Genomic DNA, 15,355 nt, shown 5'->3' with positions numbered 1-15,355 from the left:
GGAGCGCGCGGGGAGCGCGCGGGGAGCGCGCGGGGAGCGCGCGGGGAGCACGTGGGGAGCACGTTGTGCGCCTTTTGGCGTCATCTGGTCCAACCCATGTGAGACTAGGCTTTAAGGAAAGCTGTCTCGGGTGTGGACCAATCAACTTCAAGGACAGTGCATACATTTCGTTGCCAGATAAAAGGGTAAAAACAATGATCACAGCAACGTTGTTGTTGTCGTCGTTTTCGTGGTGCAGCGTTCACAAAGTCGCGCACTTGGGGCGCGACGGGAGACGTGGAGTCGGGGTCCTCCGAGTGGCAGGCGGGCGACACGGAGTCGGGGTACGGGTGCCTGGCGTCGGTCATCCCCGCGCTGGAGCTGATGGCGCTGTACGTGGCGGCCGCCATGCACGACTACGACCACCCGGGCCGCACCAACGCCTTCCTGGTGGCCACCAGCGCCCCGCAGGTACGCCACGCCCGCCAACTCGCCCGCTCACTCACTCGCGACGCCCCGCTCACCCGCTCGCTCGCTCACCCGCTCGCTCGCCCGCCTCGCTCGCCCGCCGCTCGCTCGCCCCGCTCACCGCCCCCGCTCACTCGCCCGCTCACCCGCCCGCTCACCCCGCCCGCTCACTCGCCGGCTCACTCGCCCGCTCACTCGCCCGCCCACCACCCCCCGCTCACTCTCCCGCTCACCTCCTCCCCGCTCACTCTCCCCCCTCACCCGCCCGCTCACCTCGCACCGCCCCGCTCACTCGCCCGCCCGCTCACCCGCCCGCTCACCTCCTCGCTCACCTCCCGCTCACTCGCCCGCTCACCCGCCCGCCCACTCACCTGCCCGCTCACACTCGCCCGCTCACTTCGCCCGCTCACTCGCCCGCCCCTCACCCGCCCGCTCACTCGTCCGCCGCTCCTCTCCTCCCGCTCACTCGCCCGCTCTCACTCTCCCGCTCACTTGCCCGCTCACTCGCCCGCCCACTCACCCGCCCGCTCACTCGCCCGCTCACTCTCCCCCACTCCCGCCCCTCACCCGCCCGCTCACTCGCCCGCTCGCTCGCCCGCTCGCTCGCCCGCTCACTCCTGGCTCAGGGCCCAACATCACCATCGAATATTGCAACCTGGTCCCGGCCTCCCTCCCGGACCAACTGCACTTGCCCCGTCGTCGCGCGCGGGCTACACGGGGTCCGTAATCCTCCGCCTTTGTGCTCACCCCCCAGGCCAGCGGTCGGAAACCTATGGCTCGCGAGCCATATATGGCTCTTCCGCTGACGGCATATTGGCTCCCAGACAATTCTGAGTTGAAAAAAATAATAATAAAAATAAAATCAGTTTGGAACTGATTTTAAAATACTTGTGATATCGCTTAATAATACTGTGTCATTTTAAAGTAAACAGAAATTAGTTTTTGAAAATAAAATTTCTCGGGTCACGGGTCCCGTGATCAGAAGTCGCATTAAAAGTAAGACACATTGAATTTATTATACGTTAAAATACTATTCTTAGGTTTTTTCGGTAAAGTCACGTAGGTAAACATAAAAATTAATAAAAATAAAATAAAATAAAGATCCGAAACGTCGTGATCTTTATTTATTTTATTTTTATTAATTTTGATGTCTTACCTACGTGACTTCACCGAAAAAAACCCTAAGAATATGAATCCTTGGCAGTCACGAAAAGCTTCAAATCTAGAGTATAAAAATACTACATGGCTCTCGATGAAATATATTTAGAAATATTTGCTTTCAGGGCTCTCCCAGTCAAAAAGGTTCCCCGACCCCTGCCCTAGGCCGTGCTGTACAACGACCGCTCGGTGCTAGAGAACCACCATGCAGCGGCAGCCTGGCACCTGCTGATGTCACGGCCCGAGTTCAACTTCCTGCCGGGGCTGTGCCCACGCGGAGTTCAAGAGGTTCCGATTCCTCGTGATCGAAGCCATCCTCGCCACGACCTCAAGAAGCACTTTGACTTCCTCGCCGAGTTCAACGCCAAGGTTGCCTGCCACGTGTGTGTGTGTGTGGTGTGTCGCTGTGTGTGTGTGTTACTGTGTGTGTGTCACTGTGTGTGTGTGTGTGGTGTCACTGTGTGGGGTCGCTGTGTGGTGTGTGTCGCTGTGTGTGTGTGGTGTTGCTGTGTGTGTGTGTGTGTGTACTGTGTGTGTGTGTGTCGCTGTGTGTGTGTGTAGCTGTGTGTGTGTAGTGGGGAGCGGTGGTGTAGCGGTTAGCGCGCTGCGCTATGAACCTGGCGACCCGGGTTCGATTCCCGCTCACGGCAAACACCAGTGACGATTATCTGAACCGGTCCTGGGCCTCCCCTAGGTCGACTCAGCCTTAAATGAGTACCTGGTGCGGTGTGTAAACATCGCCACTAGGGAGACAAAGGCGGTCGGGCGTGGTGCTGGCCACCCACCCCCTCGTGTACCGTTCCCGGCCTTCATAGGTGCTCGCTAACAGCACTTGCCCCTACAGTCTGTTCAGGCCTATACGGGGGATCTTTGTCTTTGTCTTGTGTGTGTCACTGTGTGTCACTGTGTAATGTGTGTGTCACTGTGTGTGTGTTACTGTGTGTGTGTCACTTGTGTGGGGGTGTGTGTGTCACTGTGTGTGTCGCTGTGTGTGTGTGTGTCGCTGTGTGTGTGTGGTTCGCTGTGTGTGTGTGTGTGTGTGTTGCTGTGTGTGGGTGTGTGTTACTGTGTGTGTGTGTGTGTCACTGTGTGTCACTGTGTGTCACTGTGTGTGTGGTTACTGTGTGTGTGTCACTGTGTGTGTGTGTGTCACTGGTGTGTCGCTGTGTGTGTGTGGTGTCGCTGTGTGTGTGTCGCTGTGTGTGGGTGTGTGTCCGCTGTGTGTGTTGTGTGTTACTGTGTGCACTGTGTATGTGTGTGTCACTGTGTGTGTGTCACTGTGTGTGTGTTACTGGTGACCACCACAGTGGCTAAACGGGGGCTCTGGACGGGTGTGAGGGGCTGGTAACCCCTCCACCTTCAATTCATTACCACTAAACCACGAATTAAACATAAACCTGTAACAAATAAGCTTGTGCCGGAGGCCCCGGGGGGTCAGGCTTTTATGACGTCTCCTGGCCAAACCCCATTTGGCGGAGCCAGGAGATTGAATTTTCACCCTCGGGGCTCCTCCAGAAACAACAAAAAACCATTGCGGATGGCCACGTGGAATGTTCGAACGCTCACTGCGGAGGAGAGGCTGCCACTCCTCTGTCGGGAGCTGGACCGGTACCGCCTGGATCTCTGTGGCATTCAGGAGGTCCGGTGGACCGGTTCTGGCTCCTGCCACCATGAGGGGTGGACAGTCCTCTACTCGGGGCAGGAGACTGCCAAACAACAGGGTGTGGCTCTTCTTCTGAACAAAAGAATGAAGGGGGCGTGGGAGCGTGGCGGTGAGGTGTGGGAAGCTGTAAGCCCCAGGATACTTTGGGCTCGCCTTCCCATCAACCAGAGGCGAGGAGTGGTGGTCGTGGTTACTTATGCCCCCACCGAAGACGAACATCCGTGGAGGGATGCAAGCAAAGCCGATGAGTCAGACGCTTTCTATGACCTCCTGTCACAGGTGCTGGCTAAAGTGGCCACTCGGGACAGAGTCATCTTGTTGGGTGACTTCAATGCCCGAGTTGGTCATGATGCTGACACCTGGTCTGGAGTGATTGGAAGGCATGGGCCAGATCAGCTCAATAATAACGGTAGGAGGCTGCTAGATTTTTGTGCAGCCCATGGGCTTGTAATTACCAACACGCTCTTCCGGCATCGGCGCATCCACACAACATCATGGATACATGCCGGGTCCAAGCAAGAACATCTGCTGGACTACATAGTGACGGACCAGCGGATGCGAACCCATGTCCTTGACACCAGGACCTACCGTGGAGCTGATCTGTCCTCTGACCATCGACTAGTCATCTGTAAGATGCGCCTGCCTTTCTTCCACTCCGGTGGTGGGTGTACACCCAGGATCCCATTCCAACCAAAAGTGGCCTGGTCTCAGTTAGCTGATGAAAGTTGCAAGCGAGAATTTCATCATCGCTTGCAGCTGGGGTTGGCATCGTCCCCCACTCCACCTGATGTCGAGGGTAAATGGGCGAGGTTTAAGACTGTGACTCATGCAGCTGCAATGGCTGCTTTGGGTACGCGGTCCAGACCTCCCCAGAAACCCTGGCTGACAGAGGAGGTGTTCAGGTTAATTGAGAAAAAGCGACAGGCCCACTCTCATCGCCTACAGCATCCCACGTCAGAGAATGAGGAGGTTTACCGCAGCCTTCGCTCGGAAGTTCGGAGAGCCGTAAGGCGTTGTAAGGATGGGTGGTGGTCGCGGGTTGCTGAGGAGATGGAGTCTGCCTCAGTGGCCCGTGATCACAAATCACTATTTAACTCCATCAAAAAAGTAACCTGCAGCGCCACACCTATTACCATCATTAGAGGAAAAAACGGTGATCCAATCTCCGACCCCCAGGAACAGGTTTGCAGATTTGCTGAGCATTTCTGTGAGGTCCTGGGGGAGGGAAATTCTCTCAGCCAGGAAAACATCATGGCACAAAGTGGGGATAACCCTGCTGAGGCTGCGGTGCCTCAAATATTGGAAGAGGTCACCCCCTGTGAGTGGCTGGCTGAGGTTCCAGCTGTTGAGGAAGTACTGAGGGCGATCCGGAGTCTGAGACCAGGGAAGGCACCGGGCAGAGATGATCTCCCAAGCGAAATGCTGAGGGAGGGTGGCGTTTGTGCACAGACTGCCCTATATGACATCATAACAACAGTCTGGACCACTGGACGGGTTCCGCAGGACTGGAAGGATGCCCTGGTGGTCCCCCTCTTTAAGAAGGGGGACCGCACAGACTGTAACAACTACAGGGGCATCTCACTCCTCAGTGTGCCGGGTAAGGTCCTGGCAAGGATTATTCAACATCGCCTTGCTAGGCACGCTGAGGAGGGGCTTGCGGAGCCCCAATGCGGTTTCAGGAAAGGGCGGTCCTGCACAGATGCCATATTTTCTGTCCGTCTGCTACAGCAGAGGTGTAGGGAATTCCAAAAAGACCTACATCTCTGCTTTATTGACCTGGTCAAGGCCTATGATACCATCAGTAGGACTGGACTCTGGGTTGTTCTTCGTGCTTTCGGAGTCCCTGACCCTCTGCTCACGATCATTAAGGACCTTCATGATGGTGAGCGGGCCCGGGTAAAACTACGTGGCCGGGAGTCGGAGCCTTTCCCTGTACACCTTGGGGTGCGACAGGGATGTCCTCTGGCTCCCACATTATTTAACATCTATTTTGACCGCGTAGTTCGTGAAGCCTTCAATAGCTGTACCGGGGGAATTTCCGTTTGGTACAGATATAATGGGAGGCTGATCGACGCCCGGGTGCGATCAAGGGATGGCTCCCTATTGGTCAACCACGTTATGTATGCCGATGATTTGGTAATAGCTGCTCATTCAGAAGAGGAGTTGGAGGCGCTGCTGCTGAGACTGGAGCGTGCCACTAAGAGGTGGGGCCTTACCATCAGCCCCACCAAAACCAAGCACCTGCCTGGGTATTTTGTACCATCGGACACTCCACCCCCACAACTCCCAATTGGTGATGGGGCAGTTGTGGAGAGAGTGGAGAGTTTCCCATACCTGGGCAGTGTGCTTATGACCGGCTCCAGTCTATCAGCAGAGGTCTCACTCCGAATCAGTCGAGCGGCAATATCTTTTCATCGGTTGCGTAACGCTGTGTGGAAGCTACCTGGTCTGTCGCTCCGCACGAAGCTTCAGGTCTTCTCGGCCACGGTCATTCCCTCCCTTCTCTACGCTTGCGAGACGTGGACCCCCCTGGTGGAGCATCTTCGCCGGTTGGAAACATTTAGGCTGGCCTGCCTACGATCCATCCTGGGTTTAACCAGGCTGGATTGTGTGAGGAGCTCACAAATCCTTGAAAGATCTGGGCAAAGTCCCATCAGTGAGCTCCTCCGGCAGGCAAGGCTGCGTTGGCTGGGTCATGTAGCCCGCATGCCCAGCCACCGCATGCCTAAACAGCTTTTGTTCGGCCGGATCGAGGGGGCTAGACGGGCGCGGCACGGGCTGGAGAAGAGATGGAGTGATGTGGTACAGGAGGACGTGGAGCTGAGTGGACTTGCCGATGACTGGTACCAGCGGTGTCAAGATCGGCCTCAGTGGAGGAGGCTCGTGAAGGACGCTACTGGGCAGTTGGAGGCAGTCGCCCTCCAACAACAACGGAGGGCGGAGGAGCGACGCTCACAACAACGAGCGGAGCGCCGGGTGGCTAAAGCACAGCAAGTTGGCACAGTAGGGGGCACAGGTGGTGCATCAGCCAGTCATCTCGGTCATCTCGGTCAGTCGACCAGTGGCACCTGGGTCTGCCCCGTGACCTCCTGCCAGCGGGCTTTCGACACTTCACGTGGCCTCAAGGTGCACTTGGCCTGGCACAAGCATCGTGGTGACGTCACCGCCACTTAGTGGCGAATGGCGGTTGTTGTTGTTGTTGTGTGTACGTGTGTACGTGTGTGTGTACGTGTGTGTGTGTTGTGTACTGTGTGTGTGTACGTTGTGTGTGTCACTGTGTGTGTGTTACTGTGTGTGTGTGTCACTGTGTGTGTTACTGTGTGTGTGTGTGTCACTGTGTGTGTGTTACTGTGTGTGCGTGTGTCACTGTGGTGTGTGTCACTGTGTGTGTGTCACTGTGTGTGTGTGTCACTGTGTGTGTGTTACTGTGTGTGTGTGTGTCACTGTGTGTGTGTGTCACTGTGTGTGTGTGTGACTGTGTGTGTGTGTAACTGTGTGTGTGTCACTGTGTGTGTGTATCACTGTGTGTGTGTGTCACTGTGTGTGTCACTGTGTGTGTGTGTGTCACTGTGTGTGTGCTACTGTGTGTGTGTTACACTGTGTGTTTGTGTCACTGTGTGTGTGTGTCACTGTGTGTTTGTGTCACTGTGTGTGGTGTACTGTGTGTGTGTGTCACTGTGTGTTTGTCACTGTGTGTGTGTTACTGTGTGTGTGTGTCACTGTGTGTGTGTCACTGTGTGTGTGTAACTGTGTGTGTGTGTCGCTGTGTGTGCGTGTCGCTGTGTGTGTGTCACTGTGTGTGTGTGTCACTGTGTGTCACTGTGTGTGTGGGTCACTGTGTGTCACTGTGTGTGTGGGTCACTGTGTGTGTCACTGTGTGTTTGTCACTGTGTGTTTGTCACTGTGTGTGTGTCACTGTGTGTGTGTCACTGTGTGTGTCACTGTGTGTGTGTTACTGTGTGTGTGTCACTGTGTGTGTCACTGTGTGTCACTGTGTGTGTGTCACTGTGTGTGTGTCAGTGTGTGTTTGTCACTGTGTGTGTGTGTGTGTCACTGTGTGGTGTGTCGCTGTGTGTGTGTCACTGTGTGTGTGTGTCACTGTGTGTGTAACTGTGTGTGTGTCACTGTGTGTTTGTCACTGTGTGTGTGTTACTGTGTGTGTGTGTCACTGTGTGTGTGTCACTGTGTGTGTGTGTGTCACTGTGTGTGTTTGTCACTGTGTGTGTGTAACTGTGTGTGTGTAACTGTGTGTGTGTCACTGTGTGTTTGTCACTGTGTGTGTTACTGTGTGTGTGTGCCACTGTGTGTGTGTTACTGTGTGTGTGTGTCACTGTGTGTGTTTGTCACTGTGTGTGTGTCACTGTGTGAGTGTGTCACTGTGTGTCACTGTGTGTTTGTGTCACTGTGTGTGTGTCACTGTGTAAGTGTAACTGTGTGTGTGTCACTGTGTGTTTGTCACTGTGTTACTGTGTGTGTGTGTCACTGTGTGTGTTTGTCACTGTGTGTGTGTAACTGTGTGTGTGTGTAACTGTGTGTGTGTCACTGTGTGTTGTCACTGTGTGTGTTACTGTGTGTGTGTGTCACTGTGTGTGTGTTACTGTGTGTGTGTGTCACTGTGTGTGTTTGTCACTGTGTGTGTGTCACTGTGTGAGTGTGTCACTGTGTGTCAATGTGTGTTTGTGTCACTGTGTGTGTGTCACTGTGTGTGTGTGTCACTGTGTGTGTATGTGTGTGTGTATGTGTGTGTTTGTGTGTGTGTCACTGTGTGTGTGTGTCACTGTGTGTGTGTCACTGTGTGTGTGTGTCACTGTTTCGATTCCCGCTCACGGCTAACACCAGTGACGATTATCTGAACCGGTCCTGGGCCTCCCCTAGGTCGACTCAGCCTTAAATGAGTACCTGGTGTGGTGTGTAAACATCGCCACTAGGGAGACAAAGGCGGTCGGGGCGTGGTGCTGGCCACCCACCCCCTCGTGTACCGTTCCGGCCTTCATAGGTGCTCGCTAACAGCACTTGCCCCTACAGTCTGTTCAGGCTATACGGGGGATCTTTATCTTTTTATCTTTGTGTGTCACTGTGCGTGTCTCACTGTGTGTGTGTGTCACTGTGTGTGTATGTGTGTGTGTATGTGTGTGTTTGTGTGTGCGTGGTGGGGAGCGGCAGTGCAGTGTAGCGCGCTGCGCTACGAACCTGTCGACGCGGGTTCGATCCCCGCTCACGGTCAACATCAGTGAGGATTATTTGAACCGGTCCAGAGCCTCCCCTAGGTCGACTCAGCCTCAAATGAGTACCTCGTGCTGTGTGTAACTATCGCCGCTGGGGAGACAAAGGCGGCCGGGCGTGGTCCTGGCCACCCACCCCTCGTGTGCCGTGCCGGCCTTCATAGGTGCTCGCTAACAGCACTTGCCCCTACAGTCCATGTGGGCTATACTGTGGGTGTCACTGTCTTGACCTCCGTCCCTCCCCTCCCTCCCATCCCTCCCTCCATTCCATCCCTTCCCCTCCCTCCCTTCCTTCCCTGCCTATTCTCCCTCCCTCTCTTCCCTCTACTCATTCTCCTCCCTCCCTCCATTCCCTCCCTCTACTCCCTCCCCCCTCCATTCCCTCCCCTCCCTTCCCTCCCTCCACTCCCTCCTCTCCCTCCCCTCCACTCCCCTCCCTCTTTCCTTTTCCTCCCCTCCACTCCCTCCCCTCTACTCCCTCCCCGGCTCCCCTCCACTCTCACCACTCCACTCTCTCCACTCTCACCACTCCACTCTCTCCCTCCCCTCTCCCTCCCCTCCACTCCCTCCCCTCTACTTCCCTCCCCGGCTCCCCTCCACTCTCTCCACTCCACTCTCTCCACTCTCACCACTCCACTCGCTCCCTCCCCTCTCCCTCCCCTCCACTCCCTCCCCTCTACTCCCTCCCCGGCTCCCCTCCACTCCCTCCCTCCCCTCTACTCCCTCCCCTCTACTACATCCCCTCCACCACCTCCACTCCCTCCACTCTCTCCACTCCTTTCCCTCCCTCCCCTCCCTCCCCTCTCCCTCCCTCCCCTCCACTCCCTCCCCGCTACTCCCTCCATCCCCTCCCTCCCCGGCTCCCCTCCACTCCCTCCCCTCTACTCCCTCCACTCCACTCCCTCCCTCCCCTCTACTCCCTCCCCTCTACTCCCTCCCCTCCACTCCCTCCATTCCCTCCCTCCCCACCTCCCCTCCACTCCCACCCCTCCACTCCCACCCCTCCACTCCCACCCCTCCACTCCCACCCCTCCACTCCCACCCCTCCACTCCATCCATTCTCTACTCCCTCCCCTCCACTCCCTCCATTCCCTCCCTCCCCTCTACTTCCCTCCCTCTACTCCCTCCCCTCCACTCCCTCCATTCTCTCCCTCCCCACCTCCCCTCTACTCCCTCCATCCCCTCCCTCCCCACCTCCCTCTACTCCCTCCCCTCCACTCCCTCCATCCCCTCCCTCCCCACCTCCCCTCTACTCCCTCCATCCCCTCCCTCCCCACCTCCCCTCCACCGCCTCCCCTCGTCCTCGGCAGGTGAGCGGCGCGGACGGCACGGGCATCGACTGGAGCCAGGAGAACGACCGCCTCCTCGTCTGCCAGATGTGCATCAAGCTGGCGGACATCAACGGGCCGGCCAAGATCCGGGACCTGCACCTGCGCTGGACCACGGGCATCGTGAACGAGTTCTACCAGCAGGTGGCAATCACCGCTCGCTCGCCCTCCCGCTCGCTCGCTCTGACCGCTCGCTCTCACCGCTCGCTCGCTCTCACTGCTCGCTCGCTCTCACCGCTCGCTCGCTCTCACTGCTCGCTCTCACCGCTCGCTCGCTCTCACCGCTCGCCCTCACCGCTCGCTCGCTCTCACCGCTCGCTCTCACCGCTCGCTCGCTCTCACTGCTCGCTCGCTCTCACCGCTCGCTCTCACCGCTCGCTCGCTCTCACTGCTCGCTCGCTCTCACCGCTCGCTCGCCCTCCCCGCTCGCTCGCTCTCACTGCTCGCTCGCTCTCACTGCTCGCTCTCACCGCTCACTCGCCCTCACCGCTCGCTCGCTCTCACCGCTCGCTCGCCCTCACCGCTCGCTCGCCCTCCCCGCTCGCTCGCTCTCACTGCTCGCTCGCTCTCACCGCTCGCTCGCTCTCACCGCTCGCTCGCCCTCCCCACTCGCTCGCCCTCCCCGCTCGCTCGCCCTCCCCGCTCGCTCGCCCTCCCCGCTTGCTCGCCCTCCCCGCTCTACACGCTCTACACGCTCTACACACTCTACACGCAGCGGCGCTCTCGATTGCGCGGGTTTTATCCGGTGTGCGGACGAACCGTGCACACGCTGAGATTTTTGACACGGATCGCCACCGCGTGGATTTTCCGATGGAACGCCAGAGGTCGCAAACGGGTTTTCATTCCTTACCCGTACCCGTACCCGGCCGCACCAGGGTCGCAAACGGGTACCCGTACCCGGCCGTACCCATACCCTACCCGTACTCGGCCGGGTACGGGTAGGGTACGGGTATCGGGTACCTGATTGCGAACTCTGGGATGAAGCCATGTTGCAGGCGCGGGTGGGTTGATTCTAGAAACTTGAATTGTGAGAAGAGACAAGACGTTGGGAAATGAGTGACAAACAGTTACTCACCAGTGACTCACGGCCTACCCGTACCCGTACCCGGCCGCACCAGGGTCGCAAACGGCTACCCGTACCCAGCCGGGTACGGGTAGCCGGGTATCGGATAGGGTACGGGTATCGGGTACCCGGTTGCGACCTCTGTGGAACGCCCACATGAAGCGGCTAAACACAGGAGCGCGTTTGCTGTTCTTGGGGTGTTTGTTGCAAGTCACGCGGCGCTTAAACCGAACAAATGCGCGTGCTCCGGTGAATCCGGAATCCCCGCGATCACCCTACAGTACAGTAGTTGCAATATCTTTGCAACAGTGGGGAGGAGTTTTTGATTGATGCTGATTTGGCTGTCGCTCTGCTGCTGTCAATCACTCAGTCTTCTGCTGGGCGGGAGCAGGAAAGTGTTGTCACTGAGCACGCGCATCGATCACTACTCTATTACTATATTTCAATTTAAAGCTTTCGTGACTGCAGGGATTCATCTTCTTGGTTCTTTCGGTAAAGTCACGTGACTTTACCGAAAGAACCAAGAAGATATAACTATATTACTGGTTTTTGGCATAGAGATCTGCGGAAAATAGAAATATTTTTTGGGTTATACGCGATCTTGAATTTTTCCGCGGCTGTACCTCCCCATCATTAGCGCAGATAATCTAGAGTGGACAGCATTTGGAGTTTGCGTATGTGTGTGTGCACCTGGACAAAGTCCCATCGGTGAGCTCCTTTGGCAGGCGAGGCTGCGTTGGCTGGGTCATGTAGCCCGCATGCCCAGCCACCACATGCCTAAAACAGCTTTTGTTCGGATGGATAGAGGGGGCTAAACGGGCGCGGCACGGGCTGGAGAAGAGATGGAGTGGTGTGGTACAGGAGGACGTGGAGCTGAGTGGACTTGCCGATGACCGGGAACAGGTTTAAAGACGTATTCTTACGTATTTTTTCGTCATCACTTTGATACTGCTGCTGTATACTTGGAGTTTTTGCGACGTGTCTCCTGTCTCTCTCCCCGTGGTCGCGTCCAATTTTCCCCGAGCGCCCTCCGGCAATTATTTTATTAGTATTTGTATCTTTATTTTATTATATTTTTATTTTTATAAATTTTTATTTTTATAATTTATAAATTTCCACCCCACGATGACGACAACGATGATGACGATGATAGCGATGATGACGACGATGATGATGATGACGATGATGACTGACGACGACGACGATGATGACTGACGACGACGACGATGACAACAATGATGATGATGACAACGACGATGACAACAATGATGATGATGACGACGAAGATGATGACGATGACGACAATGACGACGACGAAGATGATGACGATGACGACGACGATGATGATGATGATGACGACGATGACGACGACGATGATGATGATGATGACGACGATGACGACGACGATGATGATGATGATGACGACGACGACGAAGATGATGATGATGATGATGACGACGACGATGATGACGATGACGACGATGATGACGACGACGACGAAGATGATGATGATGATGATGACGACGACGATGATGACGATGACGACGATGATGACGACGACGATGATGATGATGATGACGATGACAACAATGATGATGATGACGACGAAGATGATGACGACAATGATGATGACGATGATGATGATGACGACGAAGATGATGACGATGACGACATTGATGATGATGATGATGACGACGAAGATGATGACGATGACGACAATGATGATGATGATGATGACGACGAAGATGATGACGATGACGACAATGATGATGACGAAGATGATGACGATAACGACAATGATGATGACGAAGATGATGACGACAATGACGATGACGAAGATGATGACGATGACGACGACGATGACGACAATGATAATGACGATGACGAGCCACCACTTCATTTGAGCAGCCGTCGTTCGTGGTAGCCGTGGGAGGGGAGCGGGGGGTGGTCGCTTTTGAAAACAAGCTCTACGCAGCTCGGTGGAGCCTTCTTACCTCGTTAAATAAAAATTTAATTACGGGACGGGCGGGCGGGTGCTGGTAGTAATAATACTAGTTCAATTTGTAACGCGCGCAAATTTGCAGACGTAGTGGCCGCAACTCAGAGGCGCGGAGCCAAGCTCAGAGTCGCTCAAAAGCACGTGGTTGTAGAGGTGAGTTTTTAAGTGTCTCTTGAAGGAGGTGATTGAGGTGATGGCTACGAATGTGCAGAGGGACATCGCTCCAGACTGTTGGGGCTGCCACCGAGAAGCCGCGCATAGACACGATGACCATCCTGGATCTTGGTATCAAGAGGAGGTCGTGAGTCGCGCTGCGCAGGCATCTGCCGTGTGCTGAGCTGCAAGTTGTCAATAATGAAGAGAGGTACGGCGGGCAGGCGGATTTGAAGGCATTGTGGCAGAGGCAGGCGGTCTTGTATGTGACCCTACTGGCAGTGGCGGTGGTGGCGGTGGCGGTGGAACCTCGGGTCTCTGTCCTCCCGTTGTCAGGGCGACGAGGAGGCGACTCTGGGTTTGCCCGTGAGCCCCTTCATGGACCGCACGGCGCCGCAGCTCGCCAAGCTCCAGGAGTCGTTCATCACGCACATCGTGGGGCCGCTGTGCCGCTCGTACGACTCGGCGGGCCTCATGCCGGGGGCCTGGGTGGAGCGCGGCCCCGACGAGGCGGGGCGGTCCGAGTCGTCGGACGACGAGGACGACGACGACGAGGAGGAGGAGGATGAGGAGGAGGACAGCGATGAGGACGGCGACACGCGGCACGGTAAGCGACGCCGCATTGCCGCCTCGCCTGGACGCGACGGGTTAGCGAGTTGAGAGACTGTCGCGTTCATGGGGTGACCGAGGTGGGGGACCGTCGGGTGTAGGGAGACTAAAACAAGTATAACCCGTAAAAACAAAGTTTTTCACCCTAAATCCTTTATATGCGTGGCGGCTAGAGTCCTCTCGTCCTCTGGCTTGAGATGGCTGCCACCTATGGGTCAGATGATTGCATGGCAGCATTAAGCAATTGGTAATTAAATATAATATCTTTGTCCTAAAAAGTGTAAAATTTTGGAAAAAAAAAATTCACGAACATTAATTGTCACGCACAACGAGTCTGTGTGGAAAATGTCAGCTCGATTGGATCATGGGAAGTGGGTTAAAAAACGACCGAAAGATTTGCACGGTTGTAAGCAAGCAAGCAAGTGAACTTAATATAGAGGATTTAAAAAATATCTGCCCATGTCTTGCACCCACCACTAGAGAGGCATCTCGCACTCCTCCAGGGTGTGGTGCGTGCACCCCAGGCAGAGAACCACTGGCTCAAGGGTTAGATAGAGTTTGGGGTTAGGGATTAGGTCTAGGCAGCTGAACGTGCAGCTGCATAGTTCAAGCGTAAATGATCAAGACGCAAAAAATGTCGACGTTGTTGACGTCGCTGCCCGGCAATCGATTTGACCACATCCTCCTTCAAGGGGTAGCAAAGGGGCGACGTTGCCGTTAAATTTTCAGAGGGGGGGGTTTGCCACCTTCGCCGACAAGACATCGTTAGCGTGAGGGGCTCCGCCACACGTTTGAAATCATTGGCCTCTTGCCAGCGGCACGATGACGACGATGATGACCGTGGGGTGGGTCAGGGGCCGACACTGAAGGCTTAGAGCAGGGCCCGCAGGCTCTGCGATGGAGAACACCGCTCTAGGGTTCTAGATTTGAAGCTTTCGTGACTGCAAGGATTCATATTCTTAGGTTTTTTCGGTAAAGTCACGTAGGTAAAAAATGTTAATTAATCAAAGTAAAAGTATCAAGTGATACAGCTATCGTGCTGTGACGGTTCCACCTGAAGACGGAAGCTTGTGTTGCCTCCGAAACGTCGTGATTGATTTTTTTTTTACTTTTATTAATTTAAATGTTTTACCTACATGGTGACTTTACCGAAAAAACCTAAGAACACCGCTCTAGGGCTCACCGCGTGCCTCACACACATGCCACTCGCGCGGTCTCCTGTCGCCCGACGCAGCCAAGCGAATGAAGAAGAAACGCCCGCGCAAGTACTTCTGCCACCTGACGCACCACCTGCTGGAGAACCACGAGATGTGGAAGCGAGTGATCAAGGAGGAGGAGGAGGCGGCGGAGGAGAAGGAGGAGAAGGAGGAGGAGGAGAGGAGGAGGAAGGCGGAGAGCGCGATCGCGCCGGCCCGCCGCAGGAGACCGTCGGACCCCGAGGCCTCGTCCCAGGGTCGGGGGTCGCCGACGACGACAGCGACGATGGCGGCGGAGGAGGAGGGGGAGGAAGGTGGCGACCGGCGGCAGTTCAGGCCCTGTGACGGTGACGACAGCGCCGCCGATGATGGCGATGGCGATGAGGACGACGGTGGAGTCGGCCGCGACGACGGGCGCGGAGCGGCGCGCGGCGCGAGCCGCTCCGACCCCCACCGCGTGCGGCGGAGGAAGAGGGCTCGCCGGTGCAGCCACGAAGGCGCCGCTTCTCACGCGTGA

The 15,355-nt window shown here is 55.9% G+C and overlaps 1 protein-coding gene across 1 annotated transcript in view; it reads left to right on the top strand.

The window, feature by feature from the left end:
• The window catches only part of LOC133360319 (cGMP-inhibited 3',5'-cyclic phosphodiesterase 3B-like), a 43,422-nt gene extending 28,067 nt beyond the window's left edge, over nucleotides 1-15,355 (top strand). Inside the window, 7 exon segments of the mRNA XM_061578966.1 lie at nucleotides 239-450; nucleotides 1,771-1,872; nucleotides 1,874-1,925; nucleotides 1,928-1,974; nucleotides 9,801-9,962; nucleotides 13,370-13,640; nucleotides 14,877-15,355. Of these exon segments, the coding sequence (XP_061434950.1) occupies nucleotides 239-450; nucleotides 1,771-1,872; nucleotides 1,874-1,925; nucleotides 1,928-1,974; nucleotides 9,801-9,962; nucleotides 13,370-13,640; nucleotides 14,877-15,355 (1,325 nt within the window).

This window comes from Lethenteron reissneri, chromosome 68 (assembly GCF_015708825.2).
Source record: "Lethenteron reissneri isolate LAM-NWPU_2019-01 chromosome 68, ASM1570882v1, whole genome shotgun sequence".
NCBI classification, from domain to species: domain Eukaryota; kingdom Metazoa; phylum Chordata; class Hyperoartia; order Petromyzontiformes; family Petromyzontidae; genus Lethenteron; species Lethenteron reissneri.
The sequence above is the reverse complement of the archived record's forward strand: the minus strand, read 5'-3'. Positions and strand labels throughout refer to the sequence as shown.